The sequence below is a fragment of the Alosa alosa genome, chromosome 23, assembly GCF_017589495.1.
Source record: "Alosa alosa isolate M-15738 ecotype Scorff River chromosome 23, AALO_Geno_1.1, whole genome shotgun sequence".
NCBI lineage: Eukaryota > Metazoa > Chordata > Actinopteri > Clupeiformes > Clupeidae > Alosa > Alosa alosa.
Window position 1 is genome coordinate 4,273,331 of NC_063211.1, and position 18,352 is coordinate 4,291,682.

At 40.7% G+C, this 18,352-nt stretch overlaps 1 protein-coding gene across 1 annotated transcript; it reads left to right on the top strand.

The window, feature by feature from the left end:
• Positions 1-6,576: 6,576 nt before the first annotated feature.
• Positions 6,577-15,151, top strand: gpa33a (glycoprotein A33 (transmembrane), paralog a). Its single transcript, XM_048235712.1, has 7 exons — positions 6,577-6,974; positions 8,967-9,124; positions 9,227-9,443; positions 11,156-11,320; positions 11,436-11,552; positions 13,164-13,290; positions 13,767-15,151. Exons 1-7 carry the CDS (start codon positions 6,926-6,928, stop codon positions 14,137-14,139), a joined length of 1,206 nt encoding a protein of 401 aa, XP_048091669.1. The 5' UTR covers positions 6,577-6,925; the 3' UTR covers positions 14,140-15,151.
• The last annotated feature ends 3,201 nt before the right edge of the window (positions 15,152-18,352 follow it).

The window sequence follows — 18,352 nt, forward strand, 5'->3', positions numbered from 1 at the left end:
GAAGACCTACGTTACAAAGTTTGAATGAAGTTTCTAAGTTAAACTGTTCAAGAGAAATTGCGTGCGGAAAAAGTGGTAAGCGGAATAATAATAATAAGAAGAAGTTGCCTAGGAAGAACAGTACAGTGCATTTTCATGCACTGTAATAAGAAGAAGTTTTCGGATTTCAATAGAGGGGATGCATCCCCTCTAACAACAATGTCAATTGAATCAATAGCCTAATGAAATAAACAATGAAAATGAGGGAAAAAAGCAACAAGTGAGGGAGTAAAGCGATACATGTAGGTGCATAGTCCTCTGCTGAAGACCATAGCATGTCAGAGTGCTTTGCGGTGCTGTCTGCCCTAAAACAACAACAACCAAAACTTACATTTATATAGCGCTTCATCAAGGTACCCAAAGCACTTTACGGTGAAGGGGAAACCTCACTAACCACCACCAATGTGTAGCACCCACCTGCCATTATACTCACCACAGCTCACCACACACCAGCTTAAGGTGGAGAGTGAGGAAATTAATGAATGAGCCAGTTACACTGGAGGATGATTAGGGGGCCAGATTGAATGATCCCAGTTACACTGGAGGATGATTAGGGGGCCAGATTGAATGATCCCAGTTACACTGGGGGATGATTAGGGGGCCAGATTGAATGATCCCAGTTACACTGGGGTATGATTAAGGGGGCAGATTGAATGATCCCAGTTACACTGGGGGATGATTAGTTCAAGTAGTTTATTGGATTATGAAAGTAGTAATTAAAAAGGTATATTGTGTGTTTGTATGGGGGGGATATGGTGTGTGTGTGTTTGTGTGTGTGTGTGGGGAGGGGGTATGTGACTATGGGGCCAGGCCCGTTGGGAATGTGATATTTAATGATGAGAGTCAGTGAGTCAGAAGAGAAGCAACTGGGGAGCAGAAAAGCTGGCTCAAGGGTCATGCGTATGCTGACAGGCTTAACATCAAAGCAGCGAGGGGAGCTGATCAAAAGGCAGCTCTGCTCTGCAGCAACCTGTCGCAGCTAATGGCCGAGAGGCTCGTTTCCATATGGGCATTTGGGGTAAAACCTAAGGAAGTGGAAGCTTGTCCAGGAATCTGTGGGTACTTCACAAAACCTAGATAAGGGATTAAGCTGGGATTTCTTGGTTATCCTGGCTGAATTTAGCCTTGACTTGGTTTCACAAAAGAGATGGCACATAAGTTACCATGGGGATTTATTCTGTGCACCTAGCCTGGTCCCAGCCAGGCTAACAGCCAGGGTTAGTCAATTCTAATATTAATTATGTTGTCTTATTGGTTCAGCCAGCTGTCATTTAAATCAGACCTCCACCTGATTTTTTTAAGAGCTTTATTCCATTTATATATTATTTCCTAAATGTATTTACTTGCAAAAACACAACAGATTGTCTGCCTAATATGGTTATCATTTTAATTATGGTAGCCTTATAATTATTAACATAACCTACTCGTTGTTTGCTTCTTTTGTTGATAGACGTTAGATGAACAGCCTACTAGTAGTGGATTGGAAATGGGGGGGCAATTTTGCAAAGATGTTTTCAATGAATTTGGTTATAAAGACAATATAAAGGTATAATCATACTATGTGCATCTTTGCAATGGCAAGTGCTTTCTTAATGACATCATGTGTCGAGATAAGGAAGCACCATAGACTGTATAAAACAGGGAAGCACTCACACATGGGTGCATGCGTATATTTGCGTTCAGTTGGTCCACCACACCTACTCTCGCTATTTTTTAGAGAAATAGCTGTGTTTCCCCATTCAAAAAAGGAAAACTTTGTTATCATTTACTTACGTGCAGAGACAGTAATCTAAACATCCTTACTACCTAAATTATTCTATCCTCCTCAGAGGCGAAAAATAAACATTTTTGAATCAGCTAAGCCTATTTTAGGCAAATAGACATACCTTCAAATGGAGTGAACTGAAGTCAATAGAGACCATACGCTACCTTTCAATAGCTGTACCAAATCAAATGTTGCATTATAGGTTTCATTATTATCAGCCAGCCAAAACACCCACACACACACACACAGGCTTGTCTTTCTTAGCCTTATTATAGCAGTTTAGGGGGGAGATACTTATATAGTTCAATTCAGAAATTGACACGCCTGATTTTTTATGCCAGTATGAACTCCCTGACGTATGCCTACCCATTCATTTGAGTAGGACAATAGCTGCCCCAAATAACTGCTCGAAGCGCATTACCAAAATGGCAGACGAGTGGGGACTTTGGTTTGGGTTCTCTTCTATCTTTATTGCTCACAGGTGAGGCCTGTTCAGGGTGGGCAAGCGACCTTCATAAGACCTTGCAGTTGTGGAAGAGCTTTAGGAACCAAGTGGCTTCCATGGCCGTCTTTGGCCAAATGTACCACACTGTGAGCAGAGGCGATTCTTGAGTCTGTGGGGGCCCCAAGCAAAAATTCCAAGGGGGCCCTACCGAAAAGTGCCATCACCATTATATCACCATTAGGTTATTATGTTAAATAATAAAAATACAAAAAGCGTATTAAAAAAAAATCTTATATTTTGACATGTATCTCACCACTGCAAGCTGGCAGCTCGACTTGACTTACATGTGTGTAGAGCAGACTGTCCTGAATCTGGCAATATTATTGCCATGGTGGAGGGATTCTCTGGGGCTGAGCAATTTACAGACATGTGGCGTGCACCTTACAGAAATAAATGGCATTTTTTTAATTTAGTGATGAAAAAAAATGACCTTTCTGCGCTCCATATCTGTGACTTGACCCGAGTTTGCATGTTATCCTGTGTGTGCCTATGATGTATGCACTCATAATGATTCTCTAAAACAGCTTTTTACTGCATTGCCATGAACAAAGTAGCCTAGAGGCAAAAAGGGGTTTCTTTGTTGAACAAATTGGAATGCAATGTGAGACTTGAATTGAATGTCATGCAGGAATTTGCTAGGATATCAAAATCGGATTATGAACATGCTTTGCCATAGAGAAACACACAGATAGTGTTGGATTATAAACATGCTTTGCCACAAAAACAGACAAAAACGTGGGGTAAGTCCAGCTATGTAGTTATTATTTTGCTGTCACTTCGTCTGTTTTATAACCCAGAAGGATGTAGCCTACTTGGTATCGAATGATAGCTCTGTGTCTCCTCTTTCATCTGACATGCGTGGCATATCTATCCGATCACGGGTTTCAAACAAGAGTAATGGGTGTGCAGCGTTGGTTTGTGTACATGACGTTATTATTTTGTAGTCACTTCGTCTGTTTTTATAAGGCAGAAGGACCATGGTACCAATGGACAGCCCTGTGTCTCCTCTTTCATCTGATATGCTTGCCATATCTATGCGATCACAGGTTCGCGGGTAATTCAAACGAGAGTAATGTGCAGGATGCAGGTGAACGCAGAGAAGTATAGACTGTAAGATGCAATTTGATTTAATTTCATAACATTTGATTCATACTTGATCGTACAGGCAAGTAGTCTCGTTGGAAAGCCCCACTTCTGCTCTGTCACGCAATAGATGTTTCGCCTTGCTGCGATGAACAGTTTCGGAGCAATGTAACTGCTTACTGCTTCGCGATTAACATGTTATGGCTGAGCCCTAATACAAACATAACGTTAACCGTCTCCTTGCTTAACTAGTTGTAACTGTCACTAGCTAGCTGAAGTTTACTGTCGTAGGCCTATTAGATGTAGCAAACCATGTTCAATCTTTCTGCCGATTAACATTAGCCTAGCCTACTATAACTTCATTGAGTAGGCTAAATGTCAAACTCCGATGTTCAGTCATCACTGCAGTGCACCCTCGATTGACGTTTACCACAGTAGCCCAAATATGTGCGGATTCCTTGAACTCTTTTGAACACAGATCCGCTGTTTATAAGGCCATAGCATAGGGCCTACACATGTACAGATGTACAGCACGCAAAATATATAATTCAATCTCTATGGACGAAATTCTCGCTTGACCCACCGGCAAACGCGCTGAGACCAGGTCGGGGGCCCCCTAGCGGCTCGGGGCTCCAAGCAGTTGCCTGCCTCGCCTGTTGACAAGGTGCGCCTCTGACTGTGAGTAGGATCCCCTGCAGCACAAACATATTGACCCTTATTTGTGCGAGCTGGCTCACAGTCCCATGGTTTCCACTGTACTAACCTGTGCTAACAGGTTTTCTCTTGCTGTGCTCGAAGTGGACAGCAAGAAAAGGAAAAGGCCCCCACCCATAGCATAGAGGAGAAATGTACTTTCTAGAAATCAAATGTGATTTTGATTCCCACAAACATCCTGACCACTCACAATAGGCCTTTATCACGGCAGCCCACGGGCAGCTGAAGCAGGGCTGTTCAATTTCCTGTTGGCAGGCAAACCACAGGTGTTCCTAAAAACATTAACGAGGCCTCTGGTTGAAGTAACTGTGGCCGAATCTGACACTTAATTAGAAACACCTGTGCTCACACAGGAACAGGGCTGTTCACTTCCTACTTCGGCTGCCGTGATAAAGGCCTATTGAATGCACTTGACCTGCCCACAAGTATTGCGATTGTCCACAACCAATGTTATTGTCCACAACCAATGTTATTGTCCACAACCAATGTTATTGTCTACAAGCATTGTTGTCCCAATGTATGTCCTCACCACTATCAAAGCACTTCCACAAAACACTTCCCTATTCTGAACATGTGCGTGTTTGTATGTGGACATGTGTGTGTGTGTGTGTGTGTGTGTATGCGTGTTTGTATGTGGACGTGTGTCTGTATGTGTGTGTGTGTGTGTGTGTGTGTATGTGTGCGTGTTAGTGCATTAGTGACTAAACCAAATGAAGTCGACAGCATCCACAGTGTGTGTGTGTGTGTGTGTGTTAGTGCATTAGTGACTAAACCAAATGATGTTGACAGCATCCACAGTGTGTGTGTGTGTGTGTGTGTGTGTGTTAGTGCATTAGTGACTAAACCAAATGATGTTGACAGCATCCACAGTGTGTGTGTGTGTGTGTTCATTAGTGACTAAACCAAATTAAGTCAACAGCCTTTATCCATCAGCACACACGCACTCCTTTTTTATTTGTTGTAAATGTATTGGATTGTATTTATTTAGTTATTGAGTTATTAATTAATTTACATATAGAAATATTATAAGCCTATTACAATATTAAGCCTGTATATACTACAATGCAAACCCAGAGTTTTCAACTGTATTCATCTCCTTTTCATCGTAATGGTGTGTCCCTTTCCTAATTATGTCTAATAAATTCAATTAGGCACAGGTGGACTCCAGTCAAGTTAAGGAAGCATCTCAAGGGCCATTGATAGAAGTAGGATGCACCAGAACTCAATGGACTCGCCCTATGCAGGACTCCATTTTGGATTTCCCTCCTACTGGGCAATCAACTTCCTGTTTACACTACACAGTTTACACAGTAGGCTATGACAGAAAATGGCAGATTACTAGCCTGTCAGTTTTAATATAGTAGGCTATTTCTTATTGAACAACAAACTATTTATTAATATCTGATTGGAGGTGCATTCTATGAGTCATCAAGAGTGGCGATGTCTAAGGACATCCCCACTCAGACTTTTTTACCTAGTAATCCTTCTGCACATTGCATTGAATAATCCAACAGCATTCCATTCATTCAAAGTGAGAGAACAGCAATTTCATAACATTTGAGTGAGAAAATGGGGTAAATAACGATAAAATGGTGCGTTCAAACAAATAAGAGTAAAAAGTGTAAATTGCAAGTTTGAACTTGAAGTTGAAACTCACAATTTAAGTGTATCAGTTTATATTTTCAGTTACATTTGTTTGGAGGCCAGAGAGCCCCTCCCTGCACCTATGATATCCGTGGTTATGACTCTGTGTCTGTTTTTTTTAACTTTTTGTTTTCGCAAACCTGCTTCTCCCTGGTTTCAAATATATCTTACTTGTTAGAGAAGTGGAATGTTGAACTGCTTATTTTACTGAGTAAAAATATTCTCATGAAAACATGTTCTCATTTATCTTCCAATGGAGGTAACCAATATGTGGCACTTTTGCTTAAAACAGAGAAGTAAGTGCCATCAAGATAACAGCATAAGATAACAAAGGCAGTATCTGCAGGGTAAAAAAACTGCTGCTGCTGCTGCTGCGGTTGTTAGTTGTTCCAGGCAGCTTCGTTTGGCTCCTTTATGGACTAGTTCCCAATCAGCTTAACTACTACCACCCCACACACACACACACACACACACAGACATTTCCATCTTAATGCGAGGCCTTCTGTTTGTTTTTCTTCGAGGTAATCTCTCGTATCATGTGCTACACCACAGTGTGAAATCACACGTTTAATTTAGCTGTCTTTCAGAATATTAAGTAACAGCTAAGTAAATCCTCTGTGAACTGGGAGTGTGTGAATGTGTGAGTGTTTGAGTGTGTATGTCAGCACCGCCCTTAGCAGCTGCAAATAAAGACGCTCCTAAACCTGCTGAACCAGTTGCAGTGTCATATATGGCCTTGTAGGTGTCTTCCTGTTTCCTACTTACATTTTTGTTTGCCCTTTTTATCCCATGAAATGAAATACTTTACCAAGATTAACTGATTTTATTATGGGGCTTGCCAACATAAGGGTTAAGATACTGTCAGGTTTAAGCTCAACATCCAAATGTATTCTTAGATATCAGCATTCGACACCAATCTCACTGAACAGCCAATTAGGGCACCAGCACAGTACCTGAGCTGAGCCCGCCATTTTGACACTGAGGCTAACGTGAGAGGCAAGACCTGACTTGACTAAAAGGCGAATCTACGTTCATGTGAAAGAATTACTGCTGCAGGCGGGGTCACTCCCTTTTCGAAAGCATAGTTTAGAAATAACTGAAACTCTTTGGGAGATAATCTGAAACTCTTGGTTTAACTGGAACTGAACTCTGATGTTCACCTGGAACGGACCAAAATGACCAAAATGGGAGACGCACTTCTTACATTTTATGTTTTTTTGATCGGTAAGTCTAAAGTTATTCTATTTTTTGCTAAATACTTTTCCAGTCACCTCACTTAGGCAGTTATTCTGAGTTATGCAGTATATTTATCAGACAACAAAACTGTTAATGGAATTTTATTGTATGCCTCAATGTGGTTTTGAAATACTTTTTAATGAACATGAAATAACAGATGAAGCGATGATTATGCTGCACATTCTCACAGGGGTAAATGAATATCTCTCAGAAAGCATTTTTTGCCACACCCTACTCCCCTGTACCTGTATGAAACCTCATTTCATATCATTATCATTAACTTAAAGGAGATTCTTGATTCCTTGATGGGATCATAAAATAATGAAACAACAGGCAACTCCATCTTGGAACATAGCTATTTCAACTATTCATTAAATTCACTTTGAGCTTCAGAAATAACTTTAGAAGGACTGACAGGTGAATTCAGTATAACTTATTTGGAGCCACAATCTCTGAGGTTAGGTGCATTGTAGATACAATGTGCTTCTACCACAGCCCTTTCGTTGACTGCAAATGCTTGCACTGTTTCTCGAAGGAGGCAACGCCTTTGTAGCCATTGTGCAGTAAACAAATCAAAATGTTGTTGTTGTTGTTGTTGTTATCTTCATCATTGTTGAAACCATGCTCAACTACATGAAACCTGGATCGTTTAGCCATGTGAACTGTTGTTCTATCTATTTTATCTACATTCAGGAAGGATTTGGCGTGTAGGCTACAGGGTGGCGTGGTGATTAAAACATTGTGTAGTTGTTGTTTTCATTTACTAAGATTAATCCCAGGTGATTTTGTGTGTGAATTAAGTAAATAAGGAATAATAGTCAGCAGGCAGAGACAAAACAATGCAAACAGGTAGTCGAATATTTATGTAATGCTTAATTAAAGTCAGTAGTTGTCATCAAGATTCTGAATTGTAGCCCTTTCAAGAGAGTTCCATTATCAGCATCATAGGTGGCCCCACAAGGCTTCCGTTTTAACATTCCATATGCTATCTTAATGCAGAGGAAGTAGATTGGGAACCAAATAGAACGTTCAAGCATTGTTTTTGTTTTTATTGTTGAAAGGGTCTATAGCACACTTCACAATTATTGGCACTCCTCATGTTGAAAGATGAGTAAAAATCTCTATAAGCACTTTAGGTGAATTAGCTTAATCTCACCCTGAAGAAAAAGTTCTTATTTTTAAGAAAATCATTTTTAAAAGTCTATGAACTCAAGCCATGACTTCCTGTTTCACTGAGGTATAAAACCAGCCTGTCTGTCTCTCAGCTCATTTTCATATCACTGTTTGTTTCAAATTGGCCTGTATGGTCACGCCATTCTACTTTGGAATGAAAAAAAAAATGCTTACACAACACCACATACTTGAAACACTGATCTATAAAGAACACTCTTCTTCAGTGACTTGGAATTGTTCATTTCCTCCATACAATCACAATAAGATTCCATAGAATTTTCAGATGTCAGAATGCTCAGGTGCTCCTTTATAGACTCAATAAAGTCTACAACATTTGGGCCAAGAGAAGAAGCACCTTGTGCCATGTACCATTGCTTTATTTTGTATCAGACAAGTCCACCTCCACCTGGCCAGACTCTCCTTATCCGGTCACAGGTGAGAGTAAATTTGATGATACACAAGGGAACTTTTTTTAACAATATTGCTGCGAATTGTGATTCTGGCAGGTTCCGAATGATATTGGGCAACTGTTTTTTTTTTCTAAAGAACTTTAATCATCAGTAGGTACCAAAGATTCTAGAATCTTTGTTATGATCATCCAATCACAATATACGGAACTGGCTATGTGGTTGCCCAGCAACATTGCTTAAAAAGTTGCCCCATGTATCTACCATATCTGTGGTTTACCAAAATGGAGCTGAAGACAATGCTCTGCTGACCACTCAGTCACCATTAATGTGAGACAGGTTGTCAAGTTTGACCGTTTTTGCATTTGCTCTCTCCTTTACAAATATATGTGTGTTGTAGGATTCTCCTTGGTCATGGCTATAACTGTGAACATCCCTCAAGACAACTACGAGTTTGCTCGTGGGGACAATATTACTCTGCCATGTTCATTCACAACCAAAGTGGCTAGTCCCCAAGCAATTGTAACATGGACTGTGGAAGGTGACGAAGGCGAAGAGGTAAATGTATTTTCATTTATTTTCCTTGTTATGTAAGTTTACTTTTAATCATAAATGTTGCTTGATTCTGTTCGCCTTTCTTACCTTTGTTTTACCCCACAGCGTACCATACTAACATACTACAGTTTCTCACAAACGCTGGACATCACAGAAGTGTATGAGGGTCGGGTTGATCTACTTCATAACATTGCTGCAGGAAAAGCTGACCTAAAGCTGAACAATATAGCACTTGCGGACAACAAAAAATTTGAGTGTAAGATCCAAGTCCCTAAAGATGATGAGGGTAAACCGGCGGACACTGCCAGACTGGTGGTGCTAGGTAAGGCAATTTAAAATTTATAAAAAAATAATGTTTATCTCAGGCCTTATTCATTTAAAGGAATTATCCGGAGTAAAATGCACTTTAGATCAATTTACGGATGATTGGGAGTACACACGTTGAGTTGACATCAAAATCATGTCATTCGGATGTGTTTTGAGAAAGTTCGATTTTTGCCATCTTTGCTGCCACCTTTAGGGGAAAGTCTGTAGGAGTCGATTGCCAAGTGTGGAGTAACACGCTCTGGAAATTCACAATTTCGTCGAAAAAAAAACATAGTCCAGTATTTTCTTTTTTTTTTTTTAACGGCGACGAAATTGTGAATTTCGGCAATCGACTTTGATGTCAACTCAACGGATGTACTCCCAATCAATCTGTAAATTGATCTAAAGTGCATTTTACTCCGGATAATTCCTTTAACTGCACTTTTAAATGATAAGCACTGAATTGAAACCTTATGTGACCCTTACATGGCAAAAGCAATCACATTGAAATTAAGTTATTATGTTTTCATGAAAGGCCATAGAAAAACTTCCCAATGATGCATACACAAAGATATTGACACTGCTGAGATAAGGGCATTCAGACAAGTCAGATGGTACATTTCATGAAAAGTCAGAAATCGAGAAATCTGTGTATTTCACTAGCTGTGACATGCTGTCTCCTTTTCTTGGCCACTGTGGTTACAGTGTCCATGGCTTCATTCACCCCAGGCCATTGTGTTAGCCTTTCGTATGAAAATGTTTTTCTATTGAATGTGAGAAACTTCATCATGTCTGCCTGCCAATATGAGCTTTTAAAATGTTCTAAAGGTGTTTCTAAGTGTTGCTAACATTCCAAGTTTTGTTTGCCAAGTCCAAAGATAGTGTTGCTGCACTTAAAAGTGAAAAATGTCACACACTCGCCTGTAGTTAATGCGCTCAGATGTTTTAATACACATTGACATGGGAATGCACAAATGTGGTGTGATGACTGTCAACTCTGGCCAAGCTAACTTCCATCCAGCCAGGCTCCTTCAGATGTGTGGCAAGTATTTTGAAATTTGGTCTCCACTATCAAAAGCACATCAATTGATTGATTTGGGCTTCACCCATGGGTGGTGTCGGTCACATATGGTGTGAACAATTAAAGGCACAGTCAGGATTTAGCAGGAAGTCACATTTGTTTATGTTTACATTCAATAGCAGACACTTTTGTGCAAAACAAAAACATACATATCTTAACCAGAACCAAACGAAACCCGCCAGTGAAGTAGCTCACCACCTACCATCAGTATTCCTGGAGAAATTCACCGCTGTTTACAGTGTAATCACGGAATGGGCAGCTAGCGGTTGTGCGGAGATGATTGCTGAATGAATTTGGTGCGTTTATTTGTGTTTCACTCATCACAGTGATAGGCCTGGTATTAGTCCTATATCTGTGTCCCCACTCCTGACGAGAATTGCATCATCAGCGCGGCGGGCTGTCCGCATTTGTCCGCACAACAATTGCAATCGTGTGTCAATGACGCACATCTTCAACGCGTGCAAATGTGCACAGAGGAGCATAGCACTTCCTTAACCCTTAAAGGGGTACGGGAATGTTGGAAAATGAACGTTCTAAAGAATATCTGGGTTCACTCAGAGCCAAAAACATTCAAAATATTAAAGTAGACATTACACTGTGAAATGATGCCATAATGTGAAATTCGATAATCTTCCCGTTTTCCAAAGTGGCTCCATCTCCACCCATTTGTGCGGTTGAGGGGAAGCAGGAGTATGGCCGGGACATCAAACTCACCTGTCGGTCAGAGGAGGGCTCCCCGCCACCCATATATAAGTGGCAAAGCCATGACGTCAGAAACACACCCAGGCCTCTGCCCCCAAGAGCTACCGACCGTAAGTAATTACATGTGTGAAAGTGTTTTTGTTCATTCATTCAACTGTTATTTATTCTCGGAAGTTCATTGAGGGTGCTGCAGAGTCCCACTAACAACATCATCATATTTTGCAGAAGGCGGAGTTTTGTCCCTCTTTAATATCTCCATGGAGACATCTGGCTACTACATATGCACATCCTCCAATAAGATAAGATCGGCCACCTGCAACATGACTCTTTCTGTCATGCCAAGTGAGATTGCCCTTATTTCTTTCTGCATGATGGGCCACATCATGCAATGTTCATTTACATTTCTCAAATTTTTTTGGTAAGAGGAAACATAAGAGAAGTCAACTCCAGATGTAGCAAATGTTGTACCATCGAATTTTGGTCTTAAGGCTAGTGTGCTTGACGATGCATCCTCCCTGCTCAAACTGGTATAGTCCCACAATCCCGCTCTGTCACCACACTGACCAATACACATTTGTGTCTCCAAAGTGGCTTATACTATATCCTAACTTGACATATCACTGCTGGTGAGCTAATTCACGGAAGAATCGAAGAATCTTAGTATTCACAAATAGGACATTTATTTGTATATCGTTTGTTGAGGCACAATGTGTATTTTAGAAAAAACTAGAATGTGATTATGAGCAGTGCTGGGCGCTAAGTGCAGTACAGTCGACACACTGGATAGATGAGGCAGTACAGTCGACACACTGTATAGATGAGGCAGTACGGTCGACACACTGTATTGATGAGGCAGTACGGTTGACACACTGTATAGATGAGACAGAAGGATCTGGTCCTGCTGGGAACCTATCCATGGATATAATGTTAAACCAAAGTCCTTTTAGGCAAGTCCCCCCACTCGGCCATCTTGCAATTAATGCACTTAGGGCAGTTATCGGGCAACTATTTCACTATTCAAGTGAATGGGGAGGCATACAAGAAGGGGAAGGATATGTGTAGGCTACTGCCTTATTGGCGTTACAAACTAACCCCATGCATTTCTATGGAGGATTCTTTGAGTACCGTCTCTCTTCTTTAAAAAGTCTCTGGTTAAACCCTCAGACTAGGATTTGTCCCACTATAGTAATTTTGCAAATAACCAGAGATTTAAGCTGTAATACAAAACTCATAGTCTATATTGAAAATGCATAATTTTCTTAAAAAATGTAAAAAAAAAATTACCTAACTCGAGTTGCTACAGCCAGCAGCTAACGCAGCCAGGAGGATACAGCACTACACTCTGGGGGCATGAACATGGGAGCTCACACACATGCCCACAGAGTGTAGCAGCTAACGCAGCCAGGAGGATACAGCACTACACTCTGGGGGCTTGCCACTTAGCACCCGGGTCCTATGTTGCCCGCTCGGGGTTAGAGTTAGGGTTAGGGAAAAGGGCCCTATGTTCCCCGCTCGGGGTTAGGGTTAGGGTTAGAGTTAGGGAAAAGGGTCCTATGTTCCCCGCTCGGGGTTAGGGTTAGGGTTCAGAGTTAGGGTTAGGGTAAGGGACAAGGGTCCTTTGCATTATATAAAACCATGCTGGAAATGTCCCCGAGTATCCATTTGCATGAGCTCTGCATCCTGTGTATTCTTGTATCGTTTAATCTATTGTGCTATAAAATGACTGAACTTAGAAGCATCCAAATCTGATTGTTTTAGGGGTTTTTTCGTACCGACAGTACCTCGAGAAGATCTATGTGAAATTTGAGATTTTTCCTTTAATGTCGTAGGAAAGTCTGAGGATTTTTCTTTTCTTTGGTTTACTTTAACATTTTAATCTCCACATGTGCTCTATCATTTCTCAACTCTCTCCCGACCGGTATTAACACCATTCTCTGGTCATTCTCGCTCCAGTGACCATGAACATGGGTATGACCGCAGGGATAATCGGAGGTGTAGTCGCTGCCATCCTCAGCCTAATCTTGATCATCTACTGCTGTTGCTGCCGCAAAAAGAAGGTGGACGAGGAATACGCCATGGGGTATGTCCTCATTCACTCAACTAACATTTACACATTATCAAAAGCCACTGTTCAATTCACTGTTTTCTTTAATCAATACATTCCACAGGATGTGCAATATAAGGCTAATAAGGCAAATCACAGAAAATAAATGGTTAGGTATGGGGTTGAAGGTCAAGGTCACAGAATCAAGCCATCTGTTTCTTCAATGAAGTTCTATGCACATTGAATTACGATGGTGGCATACATTCAGATGGTGGTGTACAATACGATGTTAGATTTTGGGCTGAAATTCTAATGTAATAGCAGCCCAAAATAATGAACTTGGTTTCCATATCAAAGAATTAAAAGTTGATCATGGCATGCACAGATCAACTGTGCTTTTGAATAGATATTTCTACCATCATGCATCTTGAAAAAGATATTCTGTGATGAGTTGTAGTCATTTGAGATTCTCTTGGTTGTAAATCCTGTTGTGTTTCCCTCTGATGTTCCAGAGAGCCAGAGGGAGGAAAGTATCATGACGGGGAGCCTGCAGAAGAAAGCCAGATTAATGCTGAGCGAGGAAACCGTGAGAGAACCCTAGACCGGGATCGCCCCTATGAGCGGAGTGAATCTGACTATGACGGCCAGAGTGACTACAACCACCGTAGCGACCGCTCTCATAGGGATGACCACCGAGATGAGAGATATGATGATCGTTATGATGACCGACGTGACCGCCACAATGATCGATATGATGACCGTTATGATGACCGGCGTGACAGTGATCAATACGATGATGACCGTCCCTCCAGTCGGAATCGTTACAATGATAGGGGCGGGCCTCCTAGCGTACCTATAAACAAGCCCTCGAGAAATTATGACTGAACAAGTTGAACTTGTGGTGATCTATTTTCAGCTGATGCAATAACCAGGTATTTCTGGTGATTCATCTCTGAAAATTAGAAATATACTAGAAATGTTACATATAATTTTCTATAGAGCCTGGGAGGTCTCATTGAGAGATTTTTTTGTTGTTGTTGCGTATCAAGAAAATGTGCACTCGTTTTACAAATGTGTGCTCATTTTAGTAAATCGTGCACCCATTTCAGAAAATATGTGCTAATTTTACTAAGTCGTGCACTCATTTTACTAAATTGTGCTCTCGTTTGAAAATAGTGCTCTCGTTTGACTAAACTGTGGGCTCGTTTGACTAAATTGGCCCTCATTTTAATTTAGTAGCCTGATTTCTCGATTCCTCAATGAAATATCCTGGCCGTTAAGCAGAGGAGCACATTGCTGTTTCCTGGTTTCTCCATTTTTCCCATGTCAATATACAGACAGTGTTGCCAGATTGGGTTGAGTGATTTCCGCCCAGTCAAGTTCAAAAACCCGCCCTCTTCAGCCAAAAACCGCCCCAACAATGATTTTGTCAAAGAGAGCCATTCAACTCAAAATTTTATTTGCCCGCCTAAAGCTTATTTTCCCCCTGCCCGACGAAGTCAAAAGAAGCCCAATCTGGCAACACTGTATAAAGATCGTGACAAAGGAGGATATGTATTTCCAGTATCTTTTTTTTATAATTCAAAATTTTAAATATGGGACTTTTTTAGATTTTTTTTTCTTCATATTTTGAAGCCTGGTTTTAATCATATTCTAAATGGATTGTGGTGATGCTTAGTTAAATATATAATCCTTTCTTGTGATATAGCCTGAAATAGCTTTCTTTGTGTTTTTGATTTTCTGATAAATACATTCCAAGATACACATTGTGCCTTAGCATAGCACCACATTTTGGCCCATGGAATAGTATTATCCATTAGGCTACATGTTACTGTGGATACAGCCATCTGTGAATATAATGTAAATAAACAATGAAGTGACCTATTAATGCATGAAACAAGTAAATTGTTTTTATCTTTCACTATGTCGAGAGGTTTACCCTTCCGTATTCCTACAATATCCGGGAGGCATGGTCATACACCTGAATGATTATTTTCGTATACATAAAATATTTAAATGTATTTGGGATTCATTCAATGCTTAATTAATTCATGGTATATAAAATCATTTCTCACACATACATGGTTCAACTCAAGCTCCTAGGCTAACCTACCTACTTGCATTCCAGCTGCTAGAGTAGCCTAAAAGTCATTATACAAAATCTTTAGATTTTATCACAATTTTCACAATTTTCTTGAAATGTTAATTATTTTAGGGGAAAGTCTTCCCATCTTCCATAGTGCAAGGATCTAGCCTGACAAGCCAGACCCACATTAAAATGTAGGGTCTGGGCACTCACCGCTCATGAAAAGTGCTCAGTCTGAGGGGCGGGATAATCGGTTGTCTTTCAAATTCCCTCTGCACGCAATAGGACAGCGCTGAGTCCCATGCGTTTTCCCACCAGCGGAGCTAGTTGGCTAGTTCAAACTTTTGCCAACTTAAAACCAGCTTAAAGGGGAACTTGGCAACTATTTCAACGTAATAAACCCGTTTAGAAATCATTTGGATGGTTAAATGACCTGTTCCGGTGAAAATGGTGACTTTCCCCTTCTTCGCCCCTCAGGCGAAAAAAACCAACCTTGCAACATTGAGACTACCGTCCGGAAAGAGAAGTGAGAAACAAGAAACTAGTTTTAAATCGTGTTTCTTACCTTGTAACATCCACATAGTTCTGCCAAACTTATGCTAACCGCTCTCGCTAGCTTGTAAACAAATCCATGTGCTTTATCGTTACCTTTTCCCACAGTTTGAAATAGCATAATGCACAATTTCTCCAGCAGAGGGGGAAATCCTGCCAAGTTTCCCTTTAACTCGTGTCACACTGTTAGCCAAAAGCAACAGTCCATCCATCTTCTTTGTTTTCAAGTAGCAGGGAATTCAAGCCAAACCATTGCAACTCTGCCATCAATCATTATGTTAAGCCTGCCTAACGACTCTATACATGATTTGATTGGCCTGATAGAAGTTCAATTTTTCGAGCTCACAAGCCAGCGGAGTTGCTAGACTAGCCCTGGAAGCAAATGTAATTTGCTGCCGCTAGGGTGCGTCTAGATTTCTAGGCTAGCAAGGATCAGCAATCTGGGATGCAAACAGGTAAGGGGTAAAAAGAACCCAATGCTGCCATCTTTGCCCATATAAAGAGATCCGGATCTCCTTATATGGGCAAAGATGGCAGCTTTTAGGTCCTTTTTGTAGGCGAACTTCGCGTGTATAGGAAGTCAGGTTAGAATCCAACATGAGATCTCTTCCCATCTATCTCCTCCATTGCACACCAAATCCAATAGTTGTACCTTTACAAATGCCACACATTTTGCAACAGTGGATTGAAATTCTCATACACTGCATGGACGGTGATTCCTGCTTGTTGTACGTATGTTATTTTCGTTATTTATATTTCTACAATGTATTTAAATGTGTAATATTATATTTATCTCCTTTTTTTTTTGCTTTGTCTTATCGCCTAACAAATGACATGTTGCTGGCTTCTTTTGTTGCTGTTTGTAATGCTTCTCAATACATTAATAATTTCTTAACTGTAACTGTTACTGGATGAGAGTGGTCCCAAAGGCTATTCCAACAATGTGGTTTAGTTGAAAGACCAGGCAGTGGTAAACCGCCCAATTGCTCTATGGCCTCGTCATCAATTATTAACAGCATTGAACCAGACAACCCCACAGGAATATACTTGAGATTTACTATACGTGCTTTTATAATGTACATGTGTATGGATGTCCTTAATTATTACATTGTTTTCTGTGATTCAGTGCGTATTTGTTCTGGCTACATGTTACGAACCAAATTGCCCCTTGGGGGGGCATTAAAGATGATTCAATCCAACCCTTGGCGTAAAACTCGTTTTCCACCCGGCGCAAAGTTTAATTCCTTATTTTGCACGTTTAATTTTTAAACAATGCACCCAGGGGTGTGGCAATTAACAACTTAGGGAGTGGCTTAGCGCATTGTCTAAAAATTGCTATTGTACACCTGGTCAGAAGTCTATGGCGGGTTGTTTATATGTTATTTTAAGAGCGCATTGTCAACAGTCATATTGGCAGATTACTGTATCATCCATGAACACACACCAGCCACGTCCAAGCAAAACATTACAAATTGCACGATTACAATAGGAAACATAATTAGAATAAAGATATTACGAAATACTGTACATCTCATGATGAGTAGTTATTCACCACCATTTGCAAATTGGTAATGACGGTTAAAAGTGATTAAGGGAGAGGTAAAAGACACGTATGGAGCACAGCTGAAGACACACTGTCACAAGATATAAGCAACTCCTCTGCAGGATAATCATTTGAGCAATATTCAGCAATATTCAGCCTATGTTTTCGATGGTAACCCATTGTCAGTCAATAGTGAAAGTAACTGCATATAACTGTCTTGTCGTTGACTGACACCATGGTAAAGTTAGTTTCACTTTGCCAATGAGTTCAAATAATAGAGGTGTGCAAATGCGTGAAGGCTATATATGCTAGGTTTTAGTAAAGCATGGTTTAGTGGAATGACTATTCCATACGGTCTCACAAGCAGCCTCCTTCAAATGCGCCGTTGAATGTCAAAATACAGATGCATTTATTTGACATTGCGCTTTGCGCCGTTAAAGGGAATGACAGATGTCATTCTCATTGGTTTAAATTATGTTATACGCCCCAAACACACCCAGGACTGATTAAAAAACCTAGGAACACCTTGTTGTGCCATGCGCTCAATGTTTGATAACGAAAACCCTCCCAATGTGGACTGGAGACATCCTACTAAATTTAAATAAGCTTTTGACGAGTGACGATGCGCTTTTGACTGTCATGATAGGGCCCTAAGGGTCTGGCTACGAGTAATGAAGATGGCCCAACTCGAGGGGCGGCACCAAGCATGCATTTGAAAATATCACTGCACGCGATTGGATAGCACCACGACCAATGTTTACGGACTGATTCCGGACGTCGACACAATTGGATAACACTACGACCAATGTTTCCAGACTTCAACGTTGCAGCACTGTCGTCATCTGTTTAGCTCACCTCTGGTCTACCTATTTTAGATTCACCGATGTGATTAGTGCAGCTCGGTTTCATGGGCATAG